This window comes from Natator depressus, chromosome 6 (genome assembly GCF_965152275.1).
Source record: "Natator depressus isolate rNatDep1 chromosome 6, rNatDep2.hap1, whole genome shotgun sequence".
NCBI lineage: Eukaryota > Metazoa > Chordata > Testudines > Cheloniidae > Natator > Natator depressus.
Genome location: NC_134239.1, coordinates 74606813 through 74623938, shown reverse-complemented (window position 1 = coordinate 74623938; position 17126 = coordinate 74606813). Strand labels below are relative to the sequence as shown.

Sequence of the window (17126 nt, the reverse complement as noted above, 5' to 3'; positions counted from 1 at the left end):
ATGGACCAGCCACTAGAGGGGGATGAGACAAACACTTTGCTAGTTGTTTTCACAGATATTTGCTGACAGCAGAGGAATGGTGAGACTTGGGAATCTTGGGTTGCATTCTGGGCTCCTACCGGGAGTGTTCTTTAGTGGATGCAGACCCTTCTGTCTCTGTTCCCCAGAAGTTCAACCTCTTTTCCCCTTGTCTCTACTCATCAATCTCCTCATCCTAACCCCCACCCCCATCACCCATTTCCCAGCTCCTCACCCAATTTTAACCTCTTTGCACAACCAGGTTCAATCTACTCCTCTGGGGTCTTCATTCAAGTCCTAGTTTTCCCTCCACCCCTAATTCTGGTTCCCTCCTAGCTCCCTTGCCCAGGCTCCTTGCTGTTATAGGATATATATTCAAAGAGTTGCATAGCAGTTTTAGATATGACTCCCATAACAGTTAGTGTGAGTATGCAAACAAAATTTGACATGGTCCTTTGAAAAAACAGCTTATTTTTATTACAGTTTTATAGCTAAGATCCTTTATTTCTCAACAAGCATCTACAATGGCAGTTCAGTGATTTTTGGGTTTGTTCATCCTTATTTTTGAGAAAAAGTATTGAATACATGGGTTTGGGTTGGGGCACATTGCATGTTTCAACCTGAAGTATCCAAGTAAATGTAGTGGTGTCTATCTTTCTCCACTAGTTCAAGCTAAACATGTAAAACTGGTTATTAAATACAGCCCCTATACAAGTTCAAATGTATTATATATACCTTTGCACTGTGCTTCTCAATTCCGGGCTGTATGTACTGTACCACAAGAGAATGCCAAACCCTCAGAGGGAGTATCCACAGCAACATAAATCAAGAACATCATGTAGCAGTTTCATTTAGATCCTGAGTGTGCTGGAAAACTGATGGATTGAGCAGAAGCCATAGTAGCTGCTGAACATGCGTGTATTGATTCAGTATGATCACTGACTCACTGCTCAGCAACTCAGTCATCGTTCTATTAAAATTGATTTTTGTACATATTTTTGCCTGCCACTGCACACAGCAATCTCACTGGTGGAAAGATAACTATATATGAAAGAATAAATTATTTCTGAAAGGATATTAATGCAAGATTTCCTGTACTTTTAGTTTTTGTATTATTTAGGAATGGATGACAGCCACTGGTGCTGTATCTTGGAGGCGGAGAGACAGGAGGCCATGGCCCTCCCACTTTTTAGCAAAAGAAACATAAGCACAGAAATAATGTCTCCTGCAGATTTCCCCCCCACCCACCCCAGAATAATAGATTCTGCCAGGGAGGTGCTGCAAATTACACTTTTGCCCACCAGGCGCTGCTGTGGCACCAGAAGAGATGACACCTGGCTCGCGGTCAGAGCAGCCATCCACAAAGAGGAAGGGGATATTTTGGCATTGGACCCCTCCCCCATTTCTACAAAGGTTCTGGCGCCCTTGCTGACAGCAACCCTAACTCCATGTTGAAATGTTTTTTGTGTCGCTGTTTCCTTTGTTGTTGTGTGTGTTTTAGTATAAATAGAGAATTATTACTCCAGGGAGCACATGAACAGAACCTAAATGAGTTTGATTTTTTTTTATTAAGTAGATATTGTCAAATAGGAAAGTTTAAATTGTTACTCAGGGAACAGATTAGAGAATTCAGTATTTAAATACAAAAAAAAAAATTCTTCCATCTAAAGAGGAAATCAAGCTGAATTTTTGCTTCTTATAGTGACAGAAGAGAAAAAGAGAATTTCCTGTAAGGAGACTCTTTAGATCTGGTGCACTAATATTTTCTTCAAAAGCAGGGGATCTTAAGCTGAAAAGTGCAACCACCATGTCCATCTCATGTTCCTAAAGAGGAAAGTAGTCATGACAGGGCCCCAGGATGTCTTTAAGGAGGTTGCATTATTAAAAAGGTTGAGAACCACTGCTCCAAATCATCTTTATTAGCATCACAAATAACCTGGACGGTGTGGCGCACAGTTGGAGTTTACCCACATATAAAGTGGCAGGACTGATGGTAACTGTACATTCAAATTTAGCTCTATGAGAATGTGATCTTTTACTGAAGAAGAGAGAAATTGCAATGGCAATTTGTTTCCTGGTGCTATAACCAATATTCCCTCTAATTTCTCCCTCGCATGTGGGGAAATAATTTTGTTATGTGCACCAGTATGGAGGTGATGTGTCATATGGGTGCATATATCAAAATTCATATGACGGGTGGGGCCGAAGGGTTCAGAGTGTGGGAGGGGGCTCAGGGCTGGGGCAAAGGGTTGGGGTGCGGGCTCTGGCTGGGGGTGCGGGCTCTGGGGTGGGACTAGGGATGAGCAATTTGGGTGCAGGCTGCCCCGGAGCTGCGACGGGGCAAGAGGACTCCCCACAGCTCTCTCTCCCCGCAGCAGCACCTGGGCTGCGGGAGGTAGGGCACCTCTCTCACGGCTGCAGCAGGGCTAGGCCGGGGCTGGGTTGGGGCCAGGGGAGAGGCGCCTTTCCCACGGCAGCTCCGGGCCGGACCGGGCTCGGTTGGGGCAGGGGGAGGGTGCGCATATCTCCCGGCCATGGCACGTCTGTGGCTGGGCTGGGTTGGATCCAGGGCTGAGGGAAAGGAATCTCTCCCAGACGCAGCCCTGAGCGCCTCTGCAGTGCTTAATAGACTGCTGCGCAGCCACGCAACGTAGAGGGAACTTAGGCTATAACCCCATCCTGGACAAATCATGCTCACCTCAGATAGAGATCTGAGTAACAAAGTCTATTTTACACTTTAGCAACGTTTGTATAGCTTGTCATGCCCGTCAAATATTGAAGGAAATTAAAGTGGAATGAAGACTGTGTATGCTGGGCTGGACAAGAAGATGCATTAAAAACTAAGGGGCAGAAGCAAAGGGGAACTGAGCCCCTGGAAGTAAACGATTAGTGGACAGCCAGATGTGATGTGGAGGAGTAGACTTAGGGAAGAGAGGGAGAGTCATCATTGCTTGTGGCTGGGACCAACTTTGACATCTTGTCCTAGGCCCAATAAATCTTGGCTCAGGCTTTGGATAATTGTGTTTTATATTGACTTCTGTTGTCTCCAGGCCAAATAACCAATTCATGCCCTTATCTATGGTGACTTTAGTTGGATAACTATAACCACACACAAAAATAAAGGAGGACAATCAAGTTGGCACAGGGAGTCCTTGTTTACAAGTTTACAGTGCACACTTTTCATTCTTTTGTTCAGTCTGTAATTTGAGCTGTACATATAATTTGACTGACATGTCTTTTGGAATTCTGTCCGTCCAGAATGTTCCAGGCCATAAAGGTTTAGTAACCAGACACACAGTTGTTTTACTTCTTAAAGCTCTATATACCTCAGCTTCATCATAGTAAAAAGTCTTCTCTCATCCATAGTAAAATCCATTCATTGTCAAGTGCTGTGGTATAAGTGAAAAAGAGTACAGTGAAAAATGTAAAAATAATTCATGGTGTCAATATTTAATGTATCATTGGTGACATTATCAATATCTACACTTAGAAGTTTGAGGTTGCTAAATTACATTGTTAACTACAGGAACCCAATGAGACAGTATAAAACCTGTGAAATTTTCCCAAAATAGGTCAGTATTACTTTCACTTTTTCACTTTGTTGAACAGAGTCACTTAACTTTCACAAACTAAATTTTGCTACCTTTTCTTTTCTTTTCTTTTCTTTTCTTTTCTTTTTTCTTTTAAAGGAAGGAGTGAGGGTTTGGGAAGGTAATACTTCATTTTTCCTAATATCAGTGGGAGTAAATGCCTACTTTAACTGCATCACACAATCTTAACTATGGAGTTGTTGTAATTAATGCCTCTGTTATGCATAAGTATTGTATTCTATTAATATGGTATGTGTAATATATTGATATAATCCACATACAAACTAAATATACACAGCAGGTTGAATGTTTAAAAAAAATAAAATAAATATAATTCTGACTCTATTTTATCAATAAGTTAAAATTGTCCAGCGATAAACATAGTTCGTGTCAAATGTCAATTTCATTCTAATCCTGGGTATTGGACATTTTAGTCTCTGTTAGCTTGATTTTGAGTCTCTCAAGGGCACATATGTTGGAGTACTGATATAGGAGTATTGTGAAGAAAAATGTTGAAATATCTTTGTATTTTCATTTTATATCTCACTCTTTTTCTTTCTCAAACTTTTGGTAGAGATATATGTCTGCCTCTGTTTATTGATCTGACACTCTTTGACTATTGAATAGTGGACTATTAAGCTGGATTGGTTTTTAATTTTTTAACCGAAGAAAGCAGCAACCATCTCTGTACAGAAGAATTTGAAGGATATACGAAAGAATACATTGTGGAAGAAATTATAGGAGAGAGTTGTGGCAAAAAGAAAGGTTAATATGGTCTTAAAAATGCTGTCTGTTTCCCAATGGGCAATACACTGTGTTCTATAGAAAAAAAACAACCTTGGAAATGAAAATTGCTGAACATGCATTCTGTATCACTTAGCAAGCTGTGTGGCTGGTGATATACAAAACTAACTATAGGACTGTCATCAACTGCCAAATGGTCTGTCTTAAATATAGTAGCCAGCCATGTAGTTTAGTTAGAGATTATCTGAAAAGAATAGTAACAAGGCAGAGAGTAGCCATCTGGTAAAAAGATAAAAGCATGCTCTGCTTTTGTATTTCCAGTGTAATGGTGATTTCCTCTTATTTCCAAGGTCAAAAACCTTTTGTCCCTCCCAGATTAAATTCTCTTACTTTTTTGTAGTGTCATTATCTGTGGTACTACTAAGTAATATAGCATTTTACCTGCATACAGTACTTGGAAAGAAGAAGCAATGTTGCCTTTTGATGATATCTGTGCAAGTGACCTGTTGCATAACATCTCCACATGCTGAAGTATCTGGCATGACCAGAATAACTTACACCACACGATCCATCGTCTACAGCCAAGCTCTGCGATACAACCGCATTTGCTCCAACCCCTCAGACAGAGACAAACACCTACAAGATCTCTATCAAGCATTCTTACAACTACAATACCTACCTGCGGAAGTGAAGAAACAGATTGATAGAGCCAGAAGAGTTCCCAGAAGTCACTTACTACAGGACAGGCCTAACAAAGAAAATAACAGAACGCCACTAGCCGTCACCTTCAGCCCCCAAATAACCCCCCCCCAACACATTATTAAGGATCTACAACCTATCCTGAAGGATGACCCAACACTCTCACAAATCTTGGGAGACAGGCCAGTCCTTGCCTACAGACAGCCCCCCAACCTGAAGCAAATACTCACCAACAGCCACATACCACACAACAGAACCAGTAACCCAGGAACCTATCCTTGCAACAAAGCCCGTTGCCAACTGTGCCCACATATCTATTCAGGGGACACCATTACAGGGCCTAATAACATCAGCCACACTATCAGAGGCTCGTTCACCTGCACATCCACCCATGTGATATATGCCATCATGTGCCAGCAATGCCCCTCTGCCATGTACATTGGTCAAACTGGACAGTCTCTACGTAAAAGAATAAATGGACACAAATCAGATGTCAAGAATTATAACATTCATAAACCAGTCGGAGAACACTTCAATCTCTCTGGTCACGCAATCAGAGACATGAAGGTCGCTATCTTACAACAAAAAAACTTCAAATCCAGACTCCAGCGAGAAACTGCTGAATTGGAATTCATTTGCAAATTGGATACTATTAATTTAGGTTTAAATAGAGACTGGGAGTGGCTAAGTCATTATGCAAGGTAGCCTATTTCCCCTTGTTTTTTCCTACCCCCCCCCCACCCAGACGTTCTGGTTAAACTTGGATTTATGCTGGAAATGGCCCACCTTGATTGTCATGCACATTGTGGGGAGAGTGGTCAGTTTGGATGAGCTGTTGCCAGCAGGAGAGTGAGTTTGTGTGTGTGTGTGGGGGGGGGGGTGGTTGGGGGGGGGTGGGTGAGAAAACCTGGATTTGTGCTGGAAATGGCCCACCTTGATTATCATGCACATTGTAGGGAGAGTGGTCACTTTGGATAAGCTATTACCAGCAGGAGAGTGAGTTTGTGTGTGTGTGTTTTTTGAGAAAAAAGGGGGGGGGTGGGAAAACCTGTATTTGTGCTGGAAATGGCCCACCTTGATTTTCATGCACGTTGTAAGGAGAGTGGTCACTTTGGATAGGCTATTACCAGCAGGAGAGTGAGTTTGTGTGTGTGGTTTTTGGAGGGGGGTGAGGGGGTGAGAGAACCTGGATTTGTGCAGGAAATGGCCCACCTTGATTATCATACACATTGTGAAGAGAGTGGTCACTTTGGATGGGCTATTACCAGCAGGAGAGTGAGTTTGTGTGGGCGGGGGGGCGGAGGGTGAGAAAACCTGGATTTGTGCTGGAAATGGCCCAACTTGATGATCACTTTAGATAAGCTATTACCAGCAGGAGAGTGGGGTGGGAGGAGGTATTGTTTCATGGTCTATGTGTATATAATGTCTTCTGCAGTTTCCACAGTATGCATCCAATGAAGTGAGCTGTAGCTCACGAAAGCTCATGCTCAAATAAATTGGTTAGTCTCTAAGGTGCCACAAGTACTCCTTTTCTTTTTGCGAATACAGACTAACACGGCTGTTACTCTGAAACCAGTATAACACTGTAGCTAGGTGGAAACATCCTATTTCTCTTATTTTATCCTTTTTTTCTCCTGTAGGCATTTATTATGTGGTATATTTTGATGGACTGTGAAATACCTGATAGCTAAAATATGTTACATTATTTGCCAGTAGATAGGTGTATCCTAAAAGGGTTGAAAACCACAACTAATCTATCTTGGCATGCTTATATCACCTTTCATCTAAGTTATGAAGTGAGTAAGGGTTTGCAGAACTTGGTGGTTATTTATAAAGTGTTCTTTTCGGAATGTGATGTACAATAATTCCTAAAATGTTTAAAAAACTAAAACATAACAGGATAATTAGGTAGTAAAATTGCCCACATAGAGCTAAATTTGAAGAAAATAAAACTGGTTTTCCTCCTTTTCTGGTATATTGTTTACCTTGGAGATTTGTGCTGTGAGGAGTGAATCTATGTAGGCCCTGTGTTTTGAAGGTTTAAAAGCTTCCTTTTAGATATAAAATGTCTCTTTGATCATTGGTAATGCTCAAAGATTTTTAAATTAAATGAAGCATTAAAGTGTCTTCAAATTGTGCAGCTAGGGAATCCAAGATGGTGGCTGTAGTGTACTGGTAAATAAGGCAAAATAATTTCTTTTAGTTCTTTTTTAAACAAATACAAGCAATAATCTACTCCAGAATATGTGTGATACCATAACCAGGGAATTTCTAATGCAGTGGAAGAACTCCGGTATTGGCTAAGAACCTTGTTTGATGTATACCATCCACAGTTTAGATAACAGTTATCCTTTTTCACTGCCTCACAAGTTGATTTATAGCTGTAGTTTGGTGGAGCAACAATGATACCCCCAAAATAGTTTGAGTGTATAATGGTGAATATCTCCAGTCCCTCCTCCTTAAAGCTACTACTTTATTTTCCTTTACAAAGATGTCATTTGTAATATAAATTGATTATGTATTTTAGCTACTTATTTGGCCCTCATTAGCATAATATCTCATTATCTTTAATGTAGTTAAACTCAAAACACCCCTGTGAGGAAGGAGAGTGCTATTATTCCCATTTTACATATAGGAAACTGAGGCACAGAGACACTGTGATTTGGCTAGGGTCACACAGACAGCCCAGGTGTCTCAGGGCCCAGGTTAGAATCATTCTAATTCTCTGTTGTACATAGCTGCTTGTGGGGTTTGCTACTTGCTACCAGATAGAGGAATGATGTTTACTATCTTTTTGGAGTTATTAAATATGCAGTTGTTAGATTAAATGTGGGGGAGAGGGTGGCAGGGGTTCCTTCTTGACACATGCCTTGATTGAAGCATATCAACAGCAATAGTCCAGGAAACCATAACATTTGATTAAAAGTGCCCATTGTGATTACATACTTTCAAGTGGAAGTAAATACAGTTTTATTTTGCAACTGTGATTACTTTGGACCAGTCTTACATTCACAGGTGACATTTCTCTTGCAGTCATTGGTTTAAGCAAGGACTGTAGATTGGGCCCCAAATTTAGCTAATGACTTGTGTATGGCAGAGAAGGCAACAGTGTACATTAGTAAAGGCAAACTCAGTTACATCCAGTATTTCCTGTTGACACCAAAGAAATGCTTTAGGAAGTTTTAACTTCATGTGCCCTTTATTTACCAAGATTGTGAACAAGCAATTTTCATTTTTTTCCCTTTCTACTCACTCTGCATCCTGAGCTGCTAGAGAAGAAGTCTTTGTGGTCAACCTTAGCCAACCATTGCAATAGATATTGTCTATCCTAAGTATAGGAGAAATTGTGTTATCTAAGGGATTGATAACTGTTGGGAAAAGCTGGATTTTTAAAAAATTGTTATCATAGAACATACTGTGAAAACATCCTGGAGAAAAAAATCTTGGCACTCTCTTGGCTGTTGCTCCAATACTGTGATCCTGCAATGTTGGTATTTCCACAGGAGTATATGGAAAATTAGTTTGGAAAAATCACCTGAACCTAGTGTAGGGGGCTTCCACCTCAACATACCCACACAGTCGACAGACCTGAAAAATTTAAGTATGATCTCAGACTTGCCTCCTCCTCTAGTGAACTTGGGCCAAAGTTGTCTCTTAAACTCAAAGATGTTGGCAAAGGACTCAGATTCTTTTCTTGTTAACTCAGAGAAGTAAGCTTCAGCTTGGATGCAATTATCCCAGTCCACATAACTTACAATCAGGACAAATTCAAAGTTGTTCATTTTACTTACTGCTAGACAGAAACCTGCTTTCCTTTCTCTTCTATTTCACTCTGTTCACTTAAACTGTTAGCAAAACACTCTTTATGTCCTATTCCAAATACAAATTCTTATAGATGAGGAAATTAAAATGACAAAAATAAACTTCCAAAACAATTCAACACCATACAAACATGATGTATTCCAATTTTTGCCTAACCTGGTCCCTGATTAGAAAGTAGTTATATGATTAAAGCCCTCACGTTCTAATGGCGCATGTGAAAATATGGATACATGACTGTCTTTAAATAGATGGACAAGGTGAGTGAGGTAATACCTAAAGAAGAACTCCGTAAAGCTTGAAAGCTTGTCTTTTTCACCAACAGAAGTTGGTCCAATCAAAGATATTATCTCACCCACCATGTCTCTCTCATATCCTGGGACTCTCACAGATACAATACCGCTGCAAACTTTAAACAGATGCAAAATCCCAGACTTGTAATAATGTAGCTCATATGTCATTGCTCCAAACCTTATAGGTATTTTATATTTTCTCACTAGTTCTTGTGTTTCTTGACAGGATGATGAAGTAGTACTTCAGTGTGTTGCCAACATTCAGAAAGAACAGCGAAAGTTCTGCCTGGCAGCTGAGGGACTTGGGAATCGCCTGTGCTTTTTGGAACCAACTTCAGAAGCTAAAGTAAGAATTACTTCAGTAAATGCTCTCAGCTGGGGTAACTGATGAATGTTAATCTACCAAATGGCTATGAAGAAATTTAACTGTATGCCCTTTAATATATAGTATATAAATATAAACTATTGAGGAAATATTTTTCTAGGTCACCGAGATTTGCAAAATTAGTATACTGGTAAGTCAGAGCCTTTTTCCTTTACCTTTTTAATGGTAAAGGGAATTGCATGGCTGAAGTATCATCTATTGTATTAAGGATGTTTCTTAATATAAATCTATTTTATTCTTTCAGTCTTTCTTTATTTTCTTTTTTTTATAACTTTAATATTGGATGCTTAGAAAGGATCTCAGTCCTCAGTTCTCTCCCAAAAGGAGGCAAAATTTTGGGACAGTACAAGGCATGCTGTAGTTTTTTAGATGTTATTCACCACTCTCAAATCTGTTACGGTAACTACACTGAAATTTATGATGTAGTTTGAAAATTTACCTTCCAGAAATGTTTACTTATCAAAGTTTGATAATGAACTTCTTCCTGCTATGGCTTCTGTCTCTACTGTCCTAATATACTGGACTGGCATGGCCAGAAGCACCATCTCCTCTTAGTGATTGCCATTAAGTGCTGCTTCCTATAAAGCTGACTCAGCAGAACAGAAGCACCGCAGACAACCACTGGCCCCTGGAAGAGAATTATACAGTATCTGAAAGCATTTAAAGTTGGTGGATGAAAAACAGACAACAGGGAAACAATATGAGGAAAGGCAAAAGAGACTGGCGCATGGGAGAGCTAATGAGAAGAGTTTGGGATGGGGGAAGAAGAGATGGTGATAGAAAATAGGAAAGATGGATTAAACAGAAGGGAGTTAAGGGAGAGAAAAGATGTTGTGGTGGAATACCTCTTATTGTCCTTTGCATCTTTTTCTCTTCCAATATGTTGCACATTTGCACTCATTTCTCTTCTCTTCCTTCTTGCTGTTTTCTTCTTATCTTTTTATTTTTAGAATGGTATCTGTTTGCATCTTCCCTAATGAAACTTTGTCAGGTGGACATATTTTTCAACCCAGAGATTATGAACATGTTAAGCACACAGTGGATCAATGTGAAAGGTCCTTGGCCTCTAACCCCGAGGGGAAAGTCACACTGTTGTTTCATTTGCATTTCTTTGTATCCCAACATTTGAATCACAATGCTTTTCCTCATGTGTAGTATTACAGATCTGTAATAGTTTTCACCAATGTGTCAATTAAAACTGCTAGCCTGCTTTAATAATAGGCTTCTCTCAGAATTCCTTGCTACTATGGAGTTTAAGTTGTGCCTGATTCTGCATAGCCTTACTCTCCTATCATCATCTATTTTGGTATCTATTAATTGGCAATTCAAAATGCAGCATAATATGTCTAACGATCGTGACCCATTTGATCTTTGAGAACACCAATCAAGATTTGAGGACACTAATATGTCAGTCACTTACGCTGGACTCAGGAAAAGGAACAATAGAATCTGTAACTGCACAGGACCCAGTGAAATTACAGCAGTTTTAGGGCCCTAAAAGGCTGTAGTCTAAAATCTTTACATGGTCATTGGTCTTATTTTCTATTTGGTTTTCCTCCAAGACCATTTGTGCAATGGCATCACCATTACACATGATCAAAAATTCCTGTTGGTCTTGACACTTTGCAGGGACACCACAGTTACAAAGAGATCCGAAAGACGATTCATTGATAGATGGAAATAGAAGAAGTTCATTTACTTTATACTTGAACAGACCAGTGATAGCAATTACATTTTTAAATACATTCTTATTTTCTTTTTTTAAGAAAAGAAAATGGGTTGGTGTTTGTGAAATATGCTAGATCACTTTCAGTGGAAACTGAAATCCCTTTTTCTTTCTAATAAATCAGAAAGCTTCCCCCCCCACCCTTCTGCTGCAGAACCCTCATTTCAATATGTGTCACTAAATAGTGTCCAGCCACAAGCTCAGATGACTTTCCATTCCTGTACCACTGGAACAGAAAAAAAATAAAATTGTACACTCATTCTTTATTCCCATGTAACTTTAGTGCCCTCATGGCCAATATGGAGTCTCCTTTGCAGGCAGCTTTGGCCAAGAGACAGCATGCGCAGGAATGCAGCAGGAAAATTTTTTACCACCCCAGAGGCACCTGTTTTAAGCCCCCCAGAGTGAACATACACACCCACAGGAAAAGTGGGTATAAAAAATGGATATAACAAAGGGAGATACACCTCTACCCTGATATAACGCGACCCGATATAACGCGGGTTCGCATACAACATGGTAAAGCTCCGATACACTGCTTTGAGCAGCGTGTTAAGGGTGACGGGCTGGGCCGGGGCCGAGGGATAAGGGGCAGAGGGTCTTGGTTGGATAAGGGTCGGTCAGGGTCTGGAAGGCAGGAGCTGTTGGGGGGCACTTTTGGTGGCCCCACAGTCCCAGAGTAGCCCGGGAGATTAGCGGGGGGCCAGGAGCAGCTTGCTCCGCTTCCCTCGCCACAGCCCCAGCTGTGTAGCTCGGGGGAGGGGCTTGGCGGAAGGGATCCCCCCTGCACTCACCGGCAGCGGCGGAAGTGGAGCAGCCCAGCCCCAGCCCACTCCACTCTGCCAACTCCCAGCTGCGGCGCTCCGCTTCCCGCCACAGGTGAGTGCGGGACCTTTCCCCAACCCCGCCCTCCCCAGCGACACAGCTGGGGCCGGGGCAAGGAAAGCGGAGCAGGCTGGTGCTGCATCGCTCCACTTCCCGCCACCGGTGAGTGCGGAGGATGTCCTTTCCCCAGCCTCCCCACGCTCACTGGCAGCAGGAAGCTGAGTGCTGTGGCTGGGAGGTGGTGGAGTGGAGTGGGCTGCGGCCGCGTTGCTCCACTTCCCGCTGCTGCCGGTGAGTGCCTGATAGGGGTCGGAGCAGACAGGGAACAGGGGGGTTGGGTAGTAGGTGGGGTCTTGGGGGTGATTAGGGATGGGGGTCTCTGGAGGGGGCATTCAGGGAACAAGGAACGGAGGGGGGGCAAAGCAAGTTTGATAGAACATGGTCTCACCTATAACGCGGTGAGATTTTTTTGTCTCCCAAGGACCACGTTATATCAGGGTAGAGGTGTATTTATTTACAGAAGGATGAGAGGAGAAAAACAACAAGGGAAAATATACGGGGAGCAGTAGAACAGGGTTGCATTCAATCCAAGGCCACACAGGCCCAGTGGTAGCACCGTCTGAAAGCAATGTGTCTGCACACAGAGTTTAGGAGTTTTGAGCAAAGTTTTAGTTTAGTGGTGAGTTGTGGGTGCTTCTGGTCGTCTTCAGTGTCAGTGAACTTTTTTTAACAAACCCCTTTGGTGCCCTCTTCTGCCACTTTCTGCAAAGTCACACAGAGTGACCACCTCCTCACTTAACTAGCTAGCAGCCTCCCTTCTTATTTTGAATGCAGAGTTACAAGCCCCAGTACTCACAGGCCCATGCAGCTTTGGGCAGCAATGATACTGGGTTCAGCTTCGGCCTGTTCTTCTCGGGCGATTTCTCCCTGGCATAGTGCTCCTCCTGGCTTCTGTCCTGGGATGTTCCCGATTGGCCGCCCTGTCCTTCCCAGGCTTCAGGCAGGTTTTTTTTCCTTCACTTTGTCAGGGTCTGCGGGCTGCAGCCCTTCTCTCACTGGAGCTTCAGCGGCCCACCGTGGAGTTTCTCTCCTTTCTCTCATTGCTCCCCCTCCCCACTAGGAAAAAGATTTAAAGGGGCTATGCTCTCTAAACCCCAAAGGGGTTACACTCAGAATGAGGAGCACCATCTTCATGGTTTAATTTACATCTACCTTGGATGCATCATGAGGAATACATATCTAAAGGGTATGTCTACACTACGAAATTAGGTTGAATTTATAGAAGTCGGTTTTGTAGAAAGTGTTTTTATACAGTCGATTGTGTGTGGCCCCACACAAATGCTCTAAGTGCATTTAATCGGCGGAGTGTGTCCACAGTACCAAGGCAACTGTCGACTTCAGGAGCGTTGCACTGTGGGTAGCTTTCCCACAGTTCCCACAGTCTCTGCCGCCCATTTGAATTCTGGGTAGAAATCCCAGTGCCTGATGGGGCAAAAACATTGCCGTGGGTGGTTCTGGGTACATATCGTCAGGCTCTGGTTCTGGGTACATATCATCCCTCCCTCCTGAGGCACTCTCCTAGGCACTCTCTCAATCCTGCACAGATTATTACTGCACCTGGAGCCAGCGGTACCCTCCCAGGACACCCCATCCAGGTCCATATCCTCCCACCCACTGAACATATTGGTGCTCCTAGATTCCTCACTTCAGGTCTCCAGACTATCAGGAACCAGAGTGAGAGTTCACACAGCTATCACCTGTCAGGGATAAGGCTCAGTCCCTGAAGGAGTGTTAGGAGGAAGCAGAACAGCTGGACCCACCCAATCCACCCAATCCACCAGCAGCAATTCCTGCCACATCGTCTGATGAGGCACAGGACTCACCATCACCACCCGATGGTTATAGATCACTTCAAGACCTCCTAAAGAGCATTGCAGAGGCTCTCCTGAATCCCCTGGAAGGGGTGCAGCCATCTTTCCTGAGTTTATCACATTGTGCATAGCAAATTATGAGGATTCCTGCACCACCTTGAGGCAACACACCCCAGCTCCTGGGGGAAAGCACTTCAAACCCTCTTCTTTATAGGCTCCCCAGCCCTTGCACTGTGAAAGGGCATAGGATTCCTCCTAGGAAGTGCCAATTAATTCAATGCAGCAGACATAATGCCCTGCTCCTGTTTCTTCCTCAATCCTAGCCTCCCTCCAAAAATAATTTTGGTGGGACTCTTGAGAGCTGCCAACCAATCTCTGCACCGCCAGATACTCCACACACACTTCAGCGGCTGCCTGGCCTGTTTCCAACCAATGTGGGAGCATATCACATTGAACAAATAGTCCTATACATCATTTCTAACAGCAACACAATAGAATTTCCTTACACCACACCCCCAAATCCTCCTACCCATCCTTGTTCAGGGATGCCTCTCATGAGAGAATTCTCAAACAAAAAGTGGGCTCCCTGATCGAGTTAGAGCCTCTGTCTCCTCAAAACAAGATATTTCCTTGTCCCCCAAAAGAAGGGAATCTGGAGATCCATCCTCGACTTTAGACAGCTAAAGAGCTTCATAGGTCATACAAGTTTCAGGATGACCACCCTGCTCTGCATAATCCCCTGCTGTCAGGGTTCCTTCCCCACTCTGAACTCTAGGGTACAGATGCGGGGACCCACATGAAAGACCCCCTAAGCTTATTTCTACCAACTTAGGTTAAAAACTTCCCCAAGGCACAAATCCTTCCTTGTCCTTGGGTGGGTACTGCTGCCACCACCAAGTGAGTTAGACAAAGATTCAGGAAAAGGACCACTTGGAGTTCCTGTTTCCCTAAAATATCCCCCCAAGCCCTTTCCACCACCTTTTCTTGGGAGGCTTGAGAATAATTGACCAACCAGATAGGTGAGCACAGACCAGACCCTTGGGTTTTTAGGACACTAAAAACCAATCAGGTTCTTAAAAACAGAACTTTATTATAAAAACAAAATAAAAGAAGCACCTCTATAAAATCAGGATGGAAGGTAATTTTACAGGGTAATCAGATTCAAAACACAAAGGATTCCCCTCTAGGCAAAACTCTAAAGTTACAAAAACAAAACAAAACAGGAATAAACCTCCCTCTTAGCACAGGAAAAATTCACAAGCTAAAACAAAAGATAATCTAATGCATTTCCTTCCTATTACTTACAATTTGTAATCTTAGATGCTTAATTCAGATATGACTTTAGGAGATGTATTTTCACTGCCCTGGTTCCTCGCTGACCCGGAGAGAACACACAGAAAACACAAAACAAAAACCTTCTCCCCTTATTGGTCCTTTTGATCAGGTGCCAGCCAGGTTATTTAAACTTCTTAACCCTTTACAGGTAAAGGAGGGATTTTATGCTACCCGTAGGTGTATGTTTATGACACCTGCCTAAACACAGAAGACTGTGCAGCTCTCTGTTTGAAGGATGCCTGTTTCCATATAGGTATTTGTCCAGTGTCCACAAGGTTCCTTTGCTTCACAGAGGATCGGGAAGATTTTCAATACGGAGTTCTCCGCTTCAGTCTCTCAATGGCCCAGAGTGTTCAGTGGTAGCAGCATACCGGCATCACCGGGGCAGATGAGTATTTCTTTATCCTGATGAGGCCAGTCATATCCGGAAGTACAGAGTATGGTCCTTTCCCTGCTAAACCTCCAACACTCCTTGGGATTTCAAGCAAATCTAGAGACATTCACTTAAATTCTATAACCCGTGTGGAGATTAATCAGAGGGACTATGAACGCTGTTTTGGCCAAGGCTTTCCTACTGCAGGACAAATTCCTTGTGATGAGGGATCTCATCACCCATCCTCAGTTGAGTCCCCCGATGACTGACTGACATCCTGTCTAGTCCTTCTAGGCCTTCCTACACCTACATGACGTTCTTTGTGAGGCTCCATCTTCAGTGCCCCCAGGCATGGTTGAGGATGGTTTATGATACAAGCAAACAAATGAGACTCGATTCCTCAGAATGTGCTAACATCACTCACCTGGTGGGAAACCAAAGAGACTGTGTGCATTGGCATTCCTTTTATTCCCCACCACCAAGAAACTAGCTATGGACATCTCCCAGTTGGGCTGGGGAGTGCACCTGGATAAACATCTGGCTCAAGGCTCTTGGACTTATCAGGAATCCAAACTGCACATCAGTCTCTTCGAACTTAAAGCAGTTCATGAGGCTTGGAAGAAGTTTTTACTCTTCATCTATGCTGTATGTGTTCAAGTTATGTTGGACAACATGACGATGGTATACTGTGTAAACAAGCAGGGAGGTGTGACAGTCATTCCACTCTGCCTCAGGTGGTCAAGCTTTGACACCAGATCACCCTCTTGGCAGTACACCTTCCAGGCAAGATGAACAGTGAGAGATAAAAAGGCATCTTTTAAAAAGTGAAAGTCAAATCCTAGTGAGGTAAATAGAAAAGAGCATAAACACTTCCAAATTAAGTGTAAAAATGTAATAAGAAAAACCAAAAAGGAGTTTGAAGAACAGCTAGCCAAAAACTCAAAAGATAATAACAAAATGTTTTTTTAAGTACATCAGAAGCAGGAAGCCTGCTAAACAACCAGTGGGGACCCTGGACAATCGAGATACAAAAGGAGCACTTAAAGACGATAAAGTCATCGCGAAGAAACTAAATGAATTCTTTGCTTCAGTCTTCATGGCTGAGGATGTTAGGGGGATTCCCAAACTTGTTGAGCCGTCTTTTGTAGGTGACAAATCTGAGGAATTGTCACAGATTGAAGTGTCACTAGAGGAGGTTTGGGAATTAATTGATAAACTTAACAGTAACAAGTCACCGGGACCAGATGGCATTCACCCAAGAGTTCTGAAAGAACTCAAATGTGAAATTGCAGAACTATTAACTATGGTTTGTAACCTGTCCTTTAAATCAGCTACTGTACCCAATGACTAGAAGATAGCTAATGTAATGCCAATATTTAAAAAGGGCTCTAGAGGTGATCCCGGCAATTACAGACTGGTAAGTCTAACGTTAGTACCGGGCAAATAGC

General features: G+C 42.6%; 1 protein-coding gene across 1 annotated transcript in view; it reads left to right on the top strand.

Moving 5' to 3' along the window:
* The window catches only part of RYR3 (ryanodine receptor 3), a 577606-nt gene that overhangs the window by 82908 nt on the left and 477572 nt on the right, over window positions 1–17126 (top strand). The window contains exon 2 of the mRNA XM_074955741.1: window positions 9390–9509. Coding sequence (XP_074811842.1) covers window positions 9390–9509 — 120 coding nt within the window. The remainder of the gene's footprint in view (window positions 1–9389; window positions 9510–17126) is intronic.